Source organism: Bubalus bubalis, chromosome 17 (assembly GCF_019923935.1).
Source record: "Bubalus bubalis isolate 160015118507 breed Murrah chromosome 17, NDDB_SH_1, whole genome shotgun sequence".
Taxonomy (NCBI): Eukaryota; Metazoa; Chordata; class Mammalia; order Artiodactyla; family Bovidae; genus Bubalus; species Bubalus bubalis.
Window position 1 is genome coordinate 1169463 of NC_059173.1, and position 15985 is coordinate 1185447.

A 15985-nucleotide genomic window follows, 5' to 3' on the forward strand; every position below is an offset into this window, starting at 1 on the left:
AGCAGTTTCGTTGCCTTTGGAATCATGCTCCGTGTCAGTTTCCCGGGCGTCTGTAATAAACCATCACAGACCGTGTGGCTTAAACAAGAGAGATTGATTTCTGCCAGTTCTGGAGGTGGGACGTCTAAGGTGAAGGTGTCAGGGGGGCTGGTTTCTCCCGGGACCTCTCTCCTCGGCTCAGAGATGCCCGTCTTCCCCCTGCGTCTTTCCGACCGGGTATGTCTGTGTCCTAAACCCCTCCTCCTCGTCTTCTCGAGGCGTCGATTTATAACTCGGTGTTTATCCTAGGTGTACGAGACAGTGGTTGGGTATATGTGTATATTGTAAAACGATTGCTGGCCATGACTCAACATCCATCACCACGCCTGCTTATAAATGTTTTGTGTGCTAAGAACTCGTAAGATCTGTTCTTTCAGCAACTTTCACGTATACGGCATGGTACCGACTGTGGCAACCCGCTCCGGAGCGGGAGGTCCGTGGGCAGAGGAGCCTGGCCGCTCCGGAGCGGGAGGTCCGTGGACAGAGGAGCCTGGCCGCTCCAGAGCGGGAGGTCCATGGGCAGAGGAGCCTGGCGGGCGACCGTCCCTGGGGCCGCAGAGCCGGCCACACCCGAGCGGCTAACACACGGTCAGCGAGCTGTTCCGTACATCCCCAGGACTTGCTTGTTTTGTTCCTGGAAGTTTGTGCCTTTTGATCACCTGATCTCTTCTTAGAAGGGCGTACCAGCCGTTTTGGACTAGGACCCAGCCCACTGACCTCATGTTAACTTGATTACGTCTCTAAAGACCCTTATCTCCAAGGACAGTCGCGTTCTGGGGCGCCGGGGACACGTCCCTGGTGTGACACCGTCACACCCAGCACGGCACTGTCGTCTTTCAGCCTCCAAACCCGGCCCCCCTTGTCTGCATCCAGGGGCCTGCCAGCTCTGTGTTCGAGGCAAAGACTGCAGAGTGGGGAGGAGGGGGTCCTTGCTGTAGCCCATAGGTATGTGGGTCCCAGCATCTAGAAAGCAGGCTCAGAACAGCAGGTTTAAGGGACAAAGGCCCTGGACCCAGGAGACGGGGTTTCCCTTGGGCAGGTGGCGTCAGCCCCAGCCTCGCCCTGTGACTGGGCACGAGGCGGGCCACCCAGCCTTGGCCGGTCCAAAGGTCCAGTGGTAGCGGTGCTGAGGCTGGGCAGGTGCCGGGCGAGGGGGTGTTGTGGCGGAGAGGCCGCAGTGGCTGTGGGCTGGGCCCGATGCCCCTCCCCACCCCCACCCCCACCCCGGGCTCAACTCCTCTGGTCACGGGCTCAAGGTTCGTAGGAGGGCTTTGCCTGCCCCTCCGCCCAGCTCCCCACTGCCCGTTGCCTGGCGTCAAGGCCAAGGGTGGCCCCCAGCTTTGCTGGATGACTGGCCAGACTTTGCAAGGACCGGAAACCGGGGCCTGACCTGCCGGGGGGCCCCCAGGCCTCCTGAGTCTCATCCCACCCAGAATCTTCTCGGGAAGCTGATCTTCAGGGTCACGAGCCGGCTTCCTCCACCTCAACAACTCTCCCCGCCGCCCCCACCCGCCCCCTCGGGCCTGACGTTTGTCCTTTTGTCCTGCAGAGTGAGCCGGACTTGGAAAAGGGCTCAGAGATGAGAAAATGGGTCCTGTCTGGCATCCTGGCTAGCGAGGAGACTTACCTGAGCCACCTGGAGGCGCTGCTGCTGGTGAGGGGGGCGGAGGGGTGCCGGGCGGGCAGGGCAGGCCTGGGCAGCGCTGCCATGGAGGCCTGGGAGCAGCCCCCGCCTGCCCCCTGGAATCCCCGCCAACACCCGCAGGAGGGCAGGACACGGCCTTGGCCGCGGAGGTCGGCCCTCCCCGGGGGAGGGGGCGGTGGACACACTCGTGAGACGCGGTGCCCAGCCGAGCCGGCTTCACGCTTTTGTGGCTGCTGAAATTTAAAAACCGAAGCGCGTGTGTGTTCACGTGACCGCCGCACACCGGGCACGTGGCGAGCCCCGTCCCCTGCCGCCCCCCCACCACCCGCCACCTGTGCCCTCTTCCAGCCCATGAAGCCTCTGAAGGCGGCTGCCACCACCTCTCAGCCCGTGCTGACGAGCCAGCAGATCGAGACCATCTTCTTCAAAGTGCCTGAGCTCTACGAGATCCACAAGGACTTCTACGACGGGCTCCTGCCCCGCGTGCAGCGCTGGAGCGGCCAGCAGCGCGTGGGCGACCTCTTCCAGAAGCTGGTGAGGAACCCGGGGGCCTCGCGGCTGTGACAGGGTGGAGGGCGGCGGGGCCAGGCCTCGCCCTGAGCCTGACGCCCACCCTCTGCCAGGGGCGTGGTGGGGAGGGAGACTCCAGGCGCATCTTACCGCCCCAGACGCCCAGGGCGGGCCGCGGGGAGTGGGTACTGTGCAGCACCCCTGCTGGACCCCCAGGCGAGGACGCCAAGCCAGGCTTTCTCCCCATGGCCCACCCCGCGTACATCTCTGGTCCTTTCTGGCTCCGCCCGAGTTCCGCTCAGGGTTCCCAGGCTCCAGACGGGGCCCTCTTTGGACCACAAAGAGGCTGCTGACCGGGCAGCAAAACTGAGGTTCCAGGCATGGGCACGGGGGCGGGGAGCCGGGAGCCGCCCGTGCAGGTGGGAGCAGCGGGGCTCCTTGCGCTTCGTTGCGTGTGTGCACTTCTCTTGAGTTAAAGGGTTAGTCGAGGATTTCTCAAAGAACGAGAGAAAGGCAGTTTGGGGAGGGAAGGTTGGTCATGGGCGAGGAGCCCTCTGGTCCCCAGGGGGGTTCCTGACTGAGGACGTGGTGAGGACAGAGCTCCTGTGTGGCCCCAGCTCCCGTGGCAGCCGTTTTAGGACCTGGAGCCGAATTTACCGCTAGTGACGGTGATCTCGGCGCCCTGGAGACGCGGCGCATCCCGTGGACGGGGGTGGAGGAGGCAGCCGGGCTGGTTTGTGTGTGGCCGGCCCAGCAGAGAGGCGGCCTCCCAGCACTGCGAGTCCTCGCCCCGGGACTCCTCGAAGGCAGGTGCCGGGCTGGCCCGCATGTCCGGAGTTCCCCCTGCAGGGACCTGAAATCCCAGCTTCCGGGTTGCCCGGCCCCCTGTATGCGTGCTCTTTCTCTGAGAGGGAACCCGGCCTTGTAGGCCGGGGCAGCTGAGGTCGCTGGGCCCCCTTCTAAGTGTCCAGAGTGCACGGAGACCAAGCACCAGTCCCCGGCCCTCCTGGGCTGCCCGGACTTCCAGCTGGCCGGCCTCAGCTCATGCCGGACCCTGGCGTTCTGCTCGGGCGTGGCTTTCCTGTGGGCTGTTCCCTCTCTCCACTGCCCGGGGCTTCAGGAAGGGGAGGAACGCTTCTTTGGTTCAGATTTCCCCGCCTGGGACCCCTTTCCCAGGGCCAGAGAGCAGGGAGACAGGTACTCCCCATCCTCAAAACCCCCATTTTTGAAGACCCAGGTTGTGGGCAGAAACCGCAACCACTCTCTTCCCCAAATAACACTTAAGTCACCCAGAAAGTTAAAAAAATTTTATAGTCTGACAAACACCGGAATTTGCAGCATTTGCTCTGGTCTCCCTGGTGCCTTGGAGCTACCTTCATGCATGAGGTACTGCGACAGGCAGACAGGGAAGGCGCAGCCCTACAGAAGAGGAGCCGCCGTGGGAGGTGCTTGCTGGGGAGCCCTGTGCCGTGTGTTCACCTGTGTGCCCCCGGGGCCGGGCGCTGGGCATCCCCACGGACAGGTGGACGGCTCCGTCCCCACCGCTTTCAGATGAGCACAGTGGGGTTGGGCTCCCCAACTGGGAGGGTCTCGGGACCCCCCAGGAGCCCACAATGCCCCAGCCCTGGTACCACCGCTCCCCAGGAACTCACGAGCCACACCTCGTCGCTGGGAAGCCCCTTCCTGCCGCTGCCCTGACTCCCTTCCTGTGGGTTAATCACTACCCAACTGGGGCTTTGTTTCTGGCTGAATTTTTATTAGCTCAGTTTTTTTGGTTACTAATCATTTCAAACTTCCTGAATTGTTGAAAGAATCGCACAAAGAAGTCTCTGTGCCGGCTGCACCACTTGTGATGTTTCGCTTTCTTTCTCTTTTTCCCTCTCCTTTGTACACACACACACACACGCACGCACGCACACACGCACACACACACACACGCACGCACACACACACACGCACGCACACACACACACACACGCACACACACGCGCGCGCGCACACACACACACACTCACACACACACACACACGCACACGCACACACACGGTGAATAGTTTGAGAGTCAAGTGCTGATCCTGCCTTTTACCTCTAAGTGCGTCATCGTGTATTTGCTGAGGACATGCTCCTCCACAGCCCACAGGACAGTGCTCCATCGGAGGCGGTTCATGTTGATGTGATACTGCTGATTAATACGCGATCCTTCTACAGATCTCTTCCAGGTTAGGTGTCCTGTTGTTTGTGGCCATTTTCCTTCTGAGTCCGGATGTGGTCATCAGGTCTCTTTAGTTTCTTAACATCTGCACCGCTTCCTTGACCTGGCTGGTCTTCCACAACCTTGACATTTTTCTTAAGGGTACACCAGTTTGGGTCGGATGTTTTTTTCCAGAAAAGATTCAGGTTCTGTGTTTCACCACTGCACCGATGCTGTGTCCTCTCAGTGCCTCACATGGTGCGGGGCGGGCACCTGGTCTCCGTTCTGATTGGTGCAGCTGGGCTCCATCTGTCCCACTGCCCGTGCAGCTCCGGTTCTGATTGGTGCAGCTGGTCTCCATCTGTCCCCTTACTCGTGCAGCTTGGGTTCTGATTGGTGCACCTGGTCTCCATCTGTCCCTTCATCCGTGCAGCTCATGTTCTGATTGGTGCACCTGGTTACATGCAGCTCGGGTTTTGATTGGTGCACCTGATCTCCATCTGTCCGGTTACCCGTGCAGCTCGGATTCTGATTGGTGCATGAGTTGCCTAAACCTCTCTAAAGCCACGTGGGACATGTGAGCTCCTGGAAGAGCGGGCAGAAGTAACCAACAAGGGGTTCTGTGTTGATGTATTTAGGCTGCTACCTCCCAGGCGGTTCAAACAACAGAGGTCTATCTCCTCCCATTTCTGGAGGCTGGTAGTCAGATCCAGGCGCTGGCAGGGCTGGTTTCTCCCAAGGCCTCTCCTCGATGTGTCAATGGCTGTTATTTCCCTGTGTCCTCACGTGGTCGTCCCGCTGTTTCTGTGTCCTAATCTTTTCTTCTCCTAAAGACCCTTGTCAGATTGGATCAGGCCCATTCGAACAGCCTCATGGTTTTTAAAACATTATTTTTGATGTGGACCATTCTTACGTTCTTTATTGAATTTGTTATACTATTGCTTTTGTGTTTTGGTTTTTCTGGCGTCGAGGCAAGGCATGTAGGATCTTGGCTCCCTGACCAGAGGGTGAACCGTCTGCCCTGGAAGGTGAAGTTTTAACCACTGGACCACCCGGGAGGTCCCGTAACGGCATCATTTTCTCCCCATCACCTCTTTAGGCCCATCTCCAGCTCCAGTCACATTCTCCATGCTCAGGGCTTCGACTTAGGGATTCCAAGGGGACACACTTGAGTACTAACATCGCCTCGGGACTAGGCTGAGCCATGGCCTCTTCAAGAGGTCACCCCAGCCACGGTATCTACTGTGGCCCTGCTGTTCTCCCCTGCTCTGCCTTCAGCCACCTGTCATTATGCGTTTCTTTACTTATTTATCGTGTGCTCTGCTAGCCGGCCACACGCACTGTGTCTGAATGATTGGTGGAGACAGTGCCTGAAGCAGGGCCTTTGTTTGGGTGGGAGACCATCAGTGAGCGGGGGAGTCGGGGGAGAAAGACCCTCAGTGAGCGGGGGAGTCGGGGGAGAAAGACCCTCAGTGAGCGGGGGAGTCGGGGGAGAAAGGGCTCTGGGTCCCACCATGTGACAGGGGACCTGGGGTCTTGGACGCAGCGACTTGTCCAGGTGAACGCTGTGACCAGGGCCGGGCGGGGCCTCCTCCAGCTGCTGTTTTTTCTCATGCGCCCCCAGACCCTTGGTGCAACCCCCACAGGGAGCGGGGCCAGAAGACCAAACAGTGCAGAGGGCATCTGGCCTTGCTGTCCGAAGAAACCTAAAATTCAATACAAATGCAAATGCACATAGAAATAAAATTTAGGTTCGACGCAGCAAACGCCAGGATCAGCAGAAGTCTTGGGCCTCCGGCTCCCGGTGGGCTGCAGTGGAGGAGACCCACCCAGCCGGTCACGGGGTCTGTCCTCACCTGTCCAGGCTGGGCTTTCCCTCCTGCCTCTGGAGGTGACCCAGGCCCTGGTGATGGTGGTGGCCGCAGACAAACCTGCCCCCAACCTTGGAAGTCTTGACTCAGCTGAGTTGTCGGGGCAGGAGACCTTCTGTTAATGCCTTTGGCTGAGAACAGGACAAACGCCCCTTGCTTTGCAGCTGGCAGCGGAGGTCTCCCGCCTGCCAGGTGTGCCAAGTGACACCTGAGCCCCGTCGCGGATCTGGATGGAGCTCATAACTGGGCAGTGGGAGCCCGTCTTCTCCATGGGCAGCTAAACTGCGCATTTCTCACATGTCTGAAGAGGTTGTAGAGGAGCAGAGCTGTGTAGCCCCTCCTTGCTGGTTGGATCTCCCTGCAGTCCAAGGGACCCTCAAGAGTCTTCTCCAGCACCACGGTTCGAAAGCATCAATTCTTTGGTGCTCAGCCTTCTTTATGATCCAAGGAGATCAAACCAGTCAATCCTAAAGGAAATTAACTCTGAATATTCATTGAAAGGACTGATGCTGGAGCTGAAGCTCAAATATTCTAGCCACCTGATGAGAAAAGCTGACTCATTGGAAAAGACCCTGATGCTGGGCAAGATTGAAGGCGGGAGGAGAAGGGGATGACAGAGGATGAGATGGTTGGATGGCATCACCGACTCAACGGACATGAGTTTGAGCAAACTCCAGGAGTTGGTGATGGACAGGGAGGCCTGGCGCGCTGCAGTCCATGGGGTCGCAAAGGGTCGGACACGACTGAGTGACTGAGCAGCAGCAGCAGCAGCGCAGCCCGTCGGGCCAGGGATGGGTCCCGCCGAGGCGTCTGCAGCTGGAACGAGCAGGGGCCGCCCCCTCCCACCTGCTGGAGACGCTCATCTTTGTTCACTGACATCCTGGAACACCAGCCGTTTGCTGGTGGCCGGGTTTAAACGAGCAGGGTGGGAGGAGGAGGTTGCTGGGAAGAGAGCCCCTACCTGCCTGGGGCTGTGAGTCACCTCCCCACGTGTCGCGTGGGGAGCAGAAGTGCGCTGAGCGCGTGGGCAGGGGAAGCAGGTGGGCGGCGGTGAGCGCTCGGGGAGCTGAGGTCCCTGCAGCCCCGCACCAGCTGCTGCACCTGGGCTTAGGGGAGCCCAGCACTGAGGGTCGGAGGCCTCCTGCCCCGCTCCTGCCCGGCGCCCGTCCCACTGTCTCTCCCTCTCCCCGCAGGCCAGCCAGCTGGGCGTGTACCGGGCCTTTGTGGACAACTATGAAGTTGCCATGGAAACAGCCGAGAAGTGCTGTCAGGCCAACGCTCAGTTTGCAGAAATCTCTGAGGTACGCGTGATGCTGTTCAGAGAGGTGTGCCCCCACCTCCCTGGGTGGGGCCGGGGTGGGGTGGAGCGCCGTGGGCGATCGTGGGCTCGCCGTGACCCCAGAGAACACGCACTGCACACCGAGGTCTGGTCGTGAACCTGTGTTTCCGGATGCCTGTGGGTGGGCCCTGTCAGCCCCAGCCGGGGTGGGGTTGCAGTCCTGAGCAGCCTTGGACGCTCCCTGCCCTTCCAGCTGCGAGGGCCCGGCTCGGGGGTCCGTCTGGGCAGCCCGAACGGATGTTGTCTTGCGCTTGTCTATGAGGCCCCCAGGAACAGAGGGTTTCGACACCCGAGCCAGAGGCTGACGTTGCACCTTGCGGGCGGAGAACAGGTGGGGGCCTTGCGCTCCGCTCCTCTGGGGCTTACAGGCAGCGCAGGGTGGGCTGCCCACCCACAACGGGGGAAGCTGCAGGCTGCCAGCCTCACCAGCCCAGCAGCTCTGAAACCTCAAGCCCTGGAGTCTCAGTACAAGGAGGGGCCTTGGAAGAGCCCCCGGAGGCAGGAGACCGGCCACCAGCGGCTGCTGGTGGCCGTGCTGGGTCCTCCCTGCCCTGCCCATCCTGCTGTTCCCTGCAGTTGGGGGGACACCTTCCTCTTCCTGGGGCTCATCTTCGTCAGAGCCCTGACCTGCCTGCCCCACCAAGCAAGGGTTCTGTGTGGGAAGACCTCTGAGTGAGAACTCAGCTGCTTTTTTTTTCCTTCAATTTCTTACCTTTTGCCTACTTGTGGGATCTTAGTTCCCCAACCAGGGATCGAACCCATGTCCCCTGCATTGGTAGCGTGGAGTCTTAACCAGTGGACCCCCAAGAAAGCCCCAAGAACTCAGCTTTAGGAAGAGAAACGGAAGCCAGAAACAGGGAGGGCGGCTCTCTTGCGGGAGACTGACTGTATCTGTGCTTACAGCCGTATCCGGGCTTTGCTGCAGAGCGTTCATGCTGTCTCATAGCCTAACGGGGAGGTGGGCCCTGCGGGTCCCGGCGCCAACGTCGCCCCAGGGTGCTAACACGTGCCACCCCGTCCCCCAGAGCCCGTGGTGCCCTCCCCCCAGCCTGGTGCCGCTGGTCACGCAGACGCAGCACGCACCCAGGGCTGCAGGCTGGCTCCACGCTGCCCTCCACAGCCGCCCCGGTTGGCCTGGAGCGTTGGGTCTGTTCCTCTTGTTCACTCATTAAACTAGCAGCCCTCACGCCCCCAAGAGCTGGGGTGTGGGCGCTGAGTCCCTAGGTGACCTTGTCAAATTAAGAGTCGTAACGTTTTAAGATCGGGCTGCACTTAAACGGGGCCACGTTCACATCCACCCAGACAGGTTTCTACAGAAACAGGAGGAAGTGACAGTGGGACACCACCCGGGGCTCACGGGGTCCCACCGACCACATGCAGGAGGGGATCCGAGCCCCACCCGGGTGTGGGAAACAGGACTGCACTGGGGGGCAGCCAGCGGCCAGGCTGCCGTGAAGTTTTGTACCGTCGGGTGATGTCCACTCAGGTTCTCCATCCCTGTTTCAAAAAAGACCCAGAGAGGGACTTCCCTGGGGGTCCAGTGCTGAGACTCTGTGCTCCCAATGCAGGGTTCGATCCCCGGCCAGGGAACTAGATCCCACACGCCGCAACGAAGATTTGTGTGCTGCAACTGAGCCAGATAACTAACAAACAGCAGAAAAACAGGCCCAGAGAAACTAGAACCACACGGAACGTGGAATGAGCCACAAGGACACGGAAGGAGCAGGCCACAGGTGTAGGGGGCTGCATTCAGGGGTGGGGGTCAGAGCTCGGCCATGGGGACGGGAGCTCCATCTCCAATGACATGGAGCAGTGGTCCTTCATCTCTCCCAGGACCAGCCTGAGAAATCCGTGTTCGCATTGTCCGGTCAGACCGGAGTTGCCCGCGCTGGGTTCCATGAGCCCAAGCTCCCCGGATAATAAACAGGTGACAAGGGGAAAAAAGTGAAAATGTTAGTCACTCAGTCCTGTCCAACTCTTTGTGACCCCTGTGGATTGATTGTAGTCCGCCAGTCTTCTCTGTCCATGAAATTCCTCAGGCGAGTAGCCATTCCCTTCTCCAGGGGGATCTTCCCGACCCAGGGATGAAACCCAGGTCTCCTGCATTGCATTTACCATCTGAGCCACCAGGGAAGCCCCTGATAAATAGGTAACGGGAATCAAGTGCAAAGGGCTTCTGGAGTCTGTAGTTGGTTTGGGAGCTGCGGGGTTAAACCAAACTTGTAAGTTTCCTTAAGGCAGTCCCTCCCCCCGCCCCACCGAGCTCCCAGACGATGAAGGGGCCCAAATGCATTGTGCCTTCTAGGGGCGCCAAGCGTGGGCTGCCGCCCTGGCTCACCGGAGCAGCACCTGAATTGTGCAGATTTGAGCTCTCACGCACGCTCCCCACTCCCCCTCCCCTGCCCTCTGGGAGCTGCTGAGGCAGGTGATGGAGGAGCCCCTGCAGAGAACTAAACGCCCAGGAGGGGCACCAGGGCTTATCCGGTGGCTGGCCCTGGAGGTTTCCTGCAGCCCGAGAGGTTAGGAATGCAGTCTCCAGCTGGGGTTTCTCTTGCTCCCAGTCCTCGCGCTGGGATTAACCACAGTGTCTTTTCAGGGACGATTTCAGGCACACAGGGCCCTTTCATTCCCTTTCTCTTGGTACCTCGGACCGAATCGGCAGCTCCTGTGAACGCAGTTATGTTGAAAAATGACCCACCCGCTAAAAAAGCTCTGCTTGCTTCCTGGGCAAGGACGTTTGCAAAGTCCGGAGAGGGATGGAGGCAGCCTGCCTGCTGGTGATTGCCCCGAGGCAGGGTGCTCTGACCCCCCTTGCCCCGGCCCCTGCGTCCAAGCATGCTGTTTAACTGAGGCGAGGAAGCCGGTCCACGCTCCCAGGACAGGTGCTGCCTTTGGTCTGGGTTTGCAAGATACTCTGTGTCAGAGGTCTCGGCCAGGGCCGATTGTGTCCCCTGGGGACGCCTAGCAATGCCTGGGGACGTCCCAGCAGGAGGAGGGGCTGTTCAGCCTCCAGGGCGTCTCACAACAGAGACTTTTGCTGAAGTCGGCCCCGCCCCTCACGCTGTGACCCAGACACACCCCTGAGGTTTGTGGCTGAAAGAATGCTGAGGTTTCTGCCCGAGGTTCCTGGGGGTGAGCTCGCTGCCACCATCAAGGCCGCTCTGTTCACCCGCGTGAAAACGCGCTCTTCTCTCTGCAGAACCTTCGAGCCAGGAGCAACAAGGAGGCCAAGGACCAGACGACCAAGAACTCTCTGGAAAGTGAGTTCTCAGTGCTCCCTGGGGGAGTTGTGGGGGGTGGCCACTGTGAGGGGACAGGGTGCCCAGCCGGGCCCCCCTCTGCTGCTGCAGACCTCCAGTCACGAGGAGGGGAGCAGGGAGCGGGCAGGACCTGTGGCCGCTGCCAAGGATCACGCGGGACGCCCCCCGGGCCTCTCCAGCGCCACGGTGTCGTCCAGCGACCTTGCGGGGGATCGTATCGTCCCTTCTTCCAGATGATGCGACGGGTTTAGGATGAAGGACCTGTGTAGAAGGCGGGTCCCGAGTGGCTGGGCAGGGGTCAGAGCCGAGCGGCGAGGCCCCCTAGGGTGTTTGCCCTCCTCCCTCTGGGCAGAGTGGGCTCAGGAACGAGAAGGTCCTCCTCACTCCTGGCTGTTAGGGTCTCAGGAGGATGTTCACTCACAGAGCGCAGCACGTGTGATGGGAGCCGGGCCAGAGCTCCGCCCCGCTCCGAGCCGGTCTCCCCCGCGTCTGTGAAATGGGGTGAGCGCACAGCTTGCACTGCCCAAGGGGGGCACGATGCCGGGAGCCGGCGGGTCACGGGCAGAAGTGCCCCCGACGCAGGAAAACACAGCGAGTCCCGTGCCGGCCATGGAGCAGAGGGGGCAGCCCAGCCACTGGGGCTCCAGGCCGCTGCGTCCAGGGGTCCAAAAACACCCGCAAGGCAGCTGAAGATGCTGCTCGCCACAGAAAAGATCAGAGATCCTGACTCGGCCAAGACCCGGCACAGCCTGCGTGCGTAAATACTAAAAAGCAAATGAGCTGACCCACCGGTTCAACCGGGAGCTGTGTCTCAGCGCCAGGCCTGGGTCCGCGTGGAGACCAGCGGGCTATTCTGCCCGCAGGGACTCGCGCCAGCCCATCCTCCCAGGGACCCGCGCCCGCCCATCCTCCCAGGGAGTCGGCTGGCTCCCTGACCGCCCCCTGCCTTTGAGTGCTTGCTTCCGAGGCAGCCTCACAGGCTTGGGTCCTGATCAGCCCCGGACCCGGCGCTGACGTCACGGACGGAAAGCCCACAGCGACATCCCCAGCCTTCCAAGGCGCCGGGTTCCCTGCCGGTCCCCAGGCAGAGGGGAGGTGGGGTGCCCTGGGAATGCGGGCTGGGGGCCACCCCCTCCTCCAGCCTTGCAGCCAGGGCGGGCGGTCGGCCTCCTGCACGTGCGACCTCTCAGCCCCTGCCTGTCTCCCCGCAGCCCTGCTCTACAAGCCCGTGGACCGGGTGACCCGGAGCACACTGGTCCTGCACGTGAGTCCCCAGGGCTCTTGGCTTCTGCTGTCTCGGGGCTGGCGCCGCTGTGGGTCAGCTCTGCTCGCCTGCCCTCTTTTCTGCCCTGCACCTGTACTGAGCATGCAGGAGTGAGGTGCCTCTCCTTTCCCGGGCTCCTGGGGTGGGGGGTGGTCCGGGGCTCCCGGTGCCTCATCAGCGCAGGCACAGGTGGGGAGGGGCTCGAGAATGAAGATGCTCTCCTGAGGGAGGGGGCAGGGCACGGATGCCAGGTGCCCGCCTGGGCTGCGGTCGGACCACACCCTCCACCAGATGGACGGCGCGCGAGGGGGCCCGCCCAGCGGGGCTGCTCCTGAGGATAGCGGGGAGTCACTCACATGTTGTTAAGTGACCGTCATTCAGTCTGTGTGTGTGCGTGCTCAGTCATGTCCAACTCTTTGCAACCCTCTGGACGGTAGCCTGCAAGGCTCCTCTGTCCGTGGGATTCTCCAGGCAAGGGTACTGGAGTGGGTTGCCATGCCCTCCTCCAGGGGATCTTCCCAACCCAAGGATCGAACCCACGTCTCTTACGTCTCCTGTGTTGGCAGGCGGGCTCTTTAACACTCGCGCCGCCTGGGCAGCCTGGTCATCTTAATACCGAGAAACAAAAGCAGAGGGAAGAAGGCCCCCAGCCCTACTGCCTGGCGACCCTATCCATAGGTCTTTAGAGCAAGTCTTGCACGCTCATTTTTTAAAAATGAACGACCAGCTCGCAGAAGCCTATAAAGCGCGCATTTCCTTTCCTGCTCCCTGCCCACAACGAACCCACCACCGGAGGGTCCTTAATGCTGACACACGTGACGTACTTTTAATCACTCAGAGACGCTGGGCCCGCCGTTGCGCGCGTGCCGTTGGCCCCTGTGCTGCGTCAGGGCGGTGGCGCCCCCGGCGGCTCTGCCTCATTCTTCTCTGAGCTGCGCGGTTTCCCACGCACTGCACGTTTCGTAATGTCTTACGTCTCAGAGACTTCGTGGATGGAGGGAGATGAGCTGAGATTTGCGGTTTGCACACATTTGCCAGGCTCTGGCGCTGGACCCTGGAGGCCCTTCATTTGACCCCCTGGCAGCGATGAGCTCAGGCCTGGTGGAGGGGCTGGCCTGGGACCCCCATGCCAGAGTCTCCCCTGACTTGTCTCGTCTCCCCCAGGCTCTTGTTGCCATAGGATTTGGGAGCCAAGAGGTTCTGTGTCTCTGGACCAGAGAACCGTTGACTTTGAGCTCAAATTACGGGCATCCCCCGTGGAGAGGAATTCCCAGGCTCTGATCTAAGAGAGCAGGAGTCGGGAAGGTTGGGGGCTTTCTGCTGACCTCGCACAGGCCAGCGCACCCGGGTGGTCTCGGTGGACACGAAACACGTCCAGAGGTGGTTTCGCTTGACGCCGCCACACACGAGGGGGCACCACTGGCATCAAGTGGGCAGAGGCCAGCGACGGTGCCAGCCTCCTTCAGGGCACGGGGCCGCCCCCACCCAGAGTTTCCCGGCCCTGGCTGGAGAAACCTGCCCCAGAGCCGCAGCGTGGAACCCCTCTCCGCAGCGTGCAAACAGCATTAGCTTGTTGGCTCCGCTCGGGACCTCCCCCAGGCATGGTGCTCCGCCACGCGGCCCCGGCTGTCAGAGGGCTGGCCTCGGGCGCCCCCCAACCCCGCCCCAGCGTGTCTGCAGCTCGCACGGCCCACGGGCCCAGCAGCTCTGACTCGACCCTTCCCCCAACACAGGACTTGCTGAAACACACGCCCCCCAGCCACCCTGACCACCCGCTGCTGCAGGACGCCCTCCGCATCTCGCAGAACTTCCTATCCAGCATCAACGAGGAGATCACGCCCCGCCGGCAGTCCATGACCGTGAAGAAGGGAGAGGTGAGTGCAGTGGCCACTGCCCCGGTGGGGGACGCCGGGCCCCCCGTGTCCCCGCAGCTCAGCACAGCAGAGATGACCCTGGCAGGGTGGACCCCAGTCGGCAGGCGGGGCGTCCAGGTGGGGTTGCAGGGATGTGGTGGCCTCGCTGCAGAGCCCCCCACACTTCTGCCGGATCGGGGTCCCAGATATGGACCAGAAGGCAGACGGCATTTGTCTGCCTGGTGACCGCTCCGTGCCCCCCTGGCTGTTCTTTCATGATAAGACAGTTGGCAGCGGGTTTAAGGACTTCCCGGGCAAGAAAGGGAGCGGGGCGTGGTGTGTTCGTAGCTGAGAACGGGGTTGACGTCCTCTGGGGTGTTCCCCTTCCCCTCCTCTCCCCCCCGCCGCACCGAGGGCCCCTCTTGCCCTCCATTGTCCCTGGAGGCGAGAGTGTGGCGCAGAGGGGCCAGGTGCTGCCCTGGCTGCCTCCACCCTTCCCGGGAGTGGCCCACCCGTGCCAGGCACCTTGCAGTAAGATGGCAGAGGTGTGCCAATCAGGGGGCTGGCGTCCAGCGTGAGCACACTTTGTTGGACGTGTGCCGGGGCGGGAGCAGGCAGGGACGGGGCATGTGGGCCGGGCGGTGAACCTGACCGTCGCCACTGCTGGGAGCCGCTTCTTCCCCTTCCTGCTCCTTCGAGTCCCCAGGGCTCGGTGGTGCCCAGTCTGACCCGCCAGGTGCTCGGGGCGGCCGGCAAGTGGCTCTCGGCCCGAAGCTCCTAATCTCTGGGGGAAGTCGTGCGTGCGTGCCCAGCCTCCCTGGTCACAAGTTCATGCGACCTCAGCAGACATGGGAGTTGCTTTCGCCGAGACAGCCTTGCCATGGCTCTGTCTCCTCTCCCGGGAAGCGGCTTCAGGGCACGTCGAGTCTGTGCCGTGCCTCCCGCTGCAGCGGGCATCCCCTAGGAGACGAGCCTTCCTGCTCCTTCGATCGCTGGAAGCAGCTGCCTTTGGTCAGGTGTCGCCTGCAGTCGGCAGTCTGGCCCTTGTTCCTGGGTCTCTAGTCACAGGCCTCCTTCCCCGGGGACCACGGCTGGGGGACGGTCCGCCACTGAGCTGGAGGTCGGGTGCCCTCTGCTGGCGATGTCCAGTAGCTCAGCCCGTTCGGTTCCCCCTCCAACTCACAGAAGGTCCCCAGGTCTTGCCTCCTGGGCTGGAGAACCTTCTGCCGAGTCCCTGCCGAGGGGACATCGCCCCGTTTGTCCCTCGAGGACTTCAGCGTCCCAGGACCTGCACACACCCCGCCGTCAGATGCCCACGCCCCCACACCCCCTGGGGGCGCAGGTGGGCGGAGGGCGGTGACCCCACGTCATGGCCTTGGCTCACGGGCAGCCCTCCCGCCCTCTCACGTACTGTGCGGTCGGCGCGGGCAGCGCCGTGTGAACCATCTGCGCTCTGTGCCAGGGCCTGGCAGGCTGCCATGAGCCCACCCCCACGTGATAGTGATGTGGGTGTCGGGGGGTGCCCAGCCCAGGCTGCACTCGCTTCTGGGGGGGCTCTGGCTGAGTGTTGGTAGGGGATTCAGAGAGGCACAGCCTCCCCAAGAAGAATCTTGGGTACGGGTGCCCAGACCTGCCGGGGGGACCGTGGTGAGGCGGCTCTGGAGTTCTGCGTGATGAGCGGGCCTGACACTCTGCACTGCCCCACACCCGCCCCAGCCATTGCAGACTTGAGGGGAGGCATTGCGCTTTCTGAGGGGCCTTCCCTGAGGCTGGGTGGGCAGGGTCCCTCTCCCCCTGGGCACAGAGCCCTGAGTCCCTGCTTGCTTTCTGCACTGGCAGGGGCGGGTGGCAGAGCTCCCTGTCTGTAAAATGGGCACAAGGACCCGCCCCCGGGGTGTGGTGGGCCAGCCTCTCCGCCTGTCCTCGGCACTGCACAGCCTTGGTCCAGGTGACGAGGTGGTGGCCATTGGTTGTTGGCTGGTGACCGACCTACCGCCACACGCCCTGGACCTG

General features: G+C 61.9%; 1 protein-coding gene across 3 annotated transcripts in view; it reads left to right on the forward strand.

The window, feature by feature from the left end:
• Nucleotides 1-15985, forward strand: part of BCR (BCR activator of RhoGEF and GTPase) — an 87987-nt gene that overhangs the window by 46784 nt on the left and 25218 nt on the right. For all 3 annotated transcript variants that reach the window (XM_006065612.4, XM_006065611.4, XM_006065613.4), the window contains exons 3-8: nt 1589-1693; nt 2033-2218; nt 7450-7557; nt 10795-10855; nt 12067-12119; nt 13853-13993. In XM_006065612.4, the coding sequence (XP_006065674.4) occupies nt 1589-1693; nt 2033-2218; nt 7450-7557; nt 10795-10855; nt 12067-12119; nt 13853-13993 (654 nt within the window). The remainder of the gene's footprint in view (nt 1-1588; nt 1694-2032; nt 2219-7449; nt 7558-10794; nt 10856-12066; nt 12120-13852; nt 13994-15985) is intronic.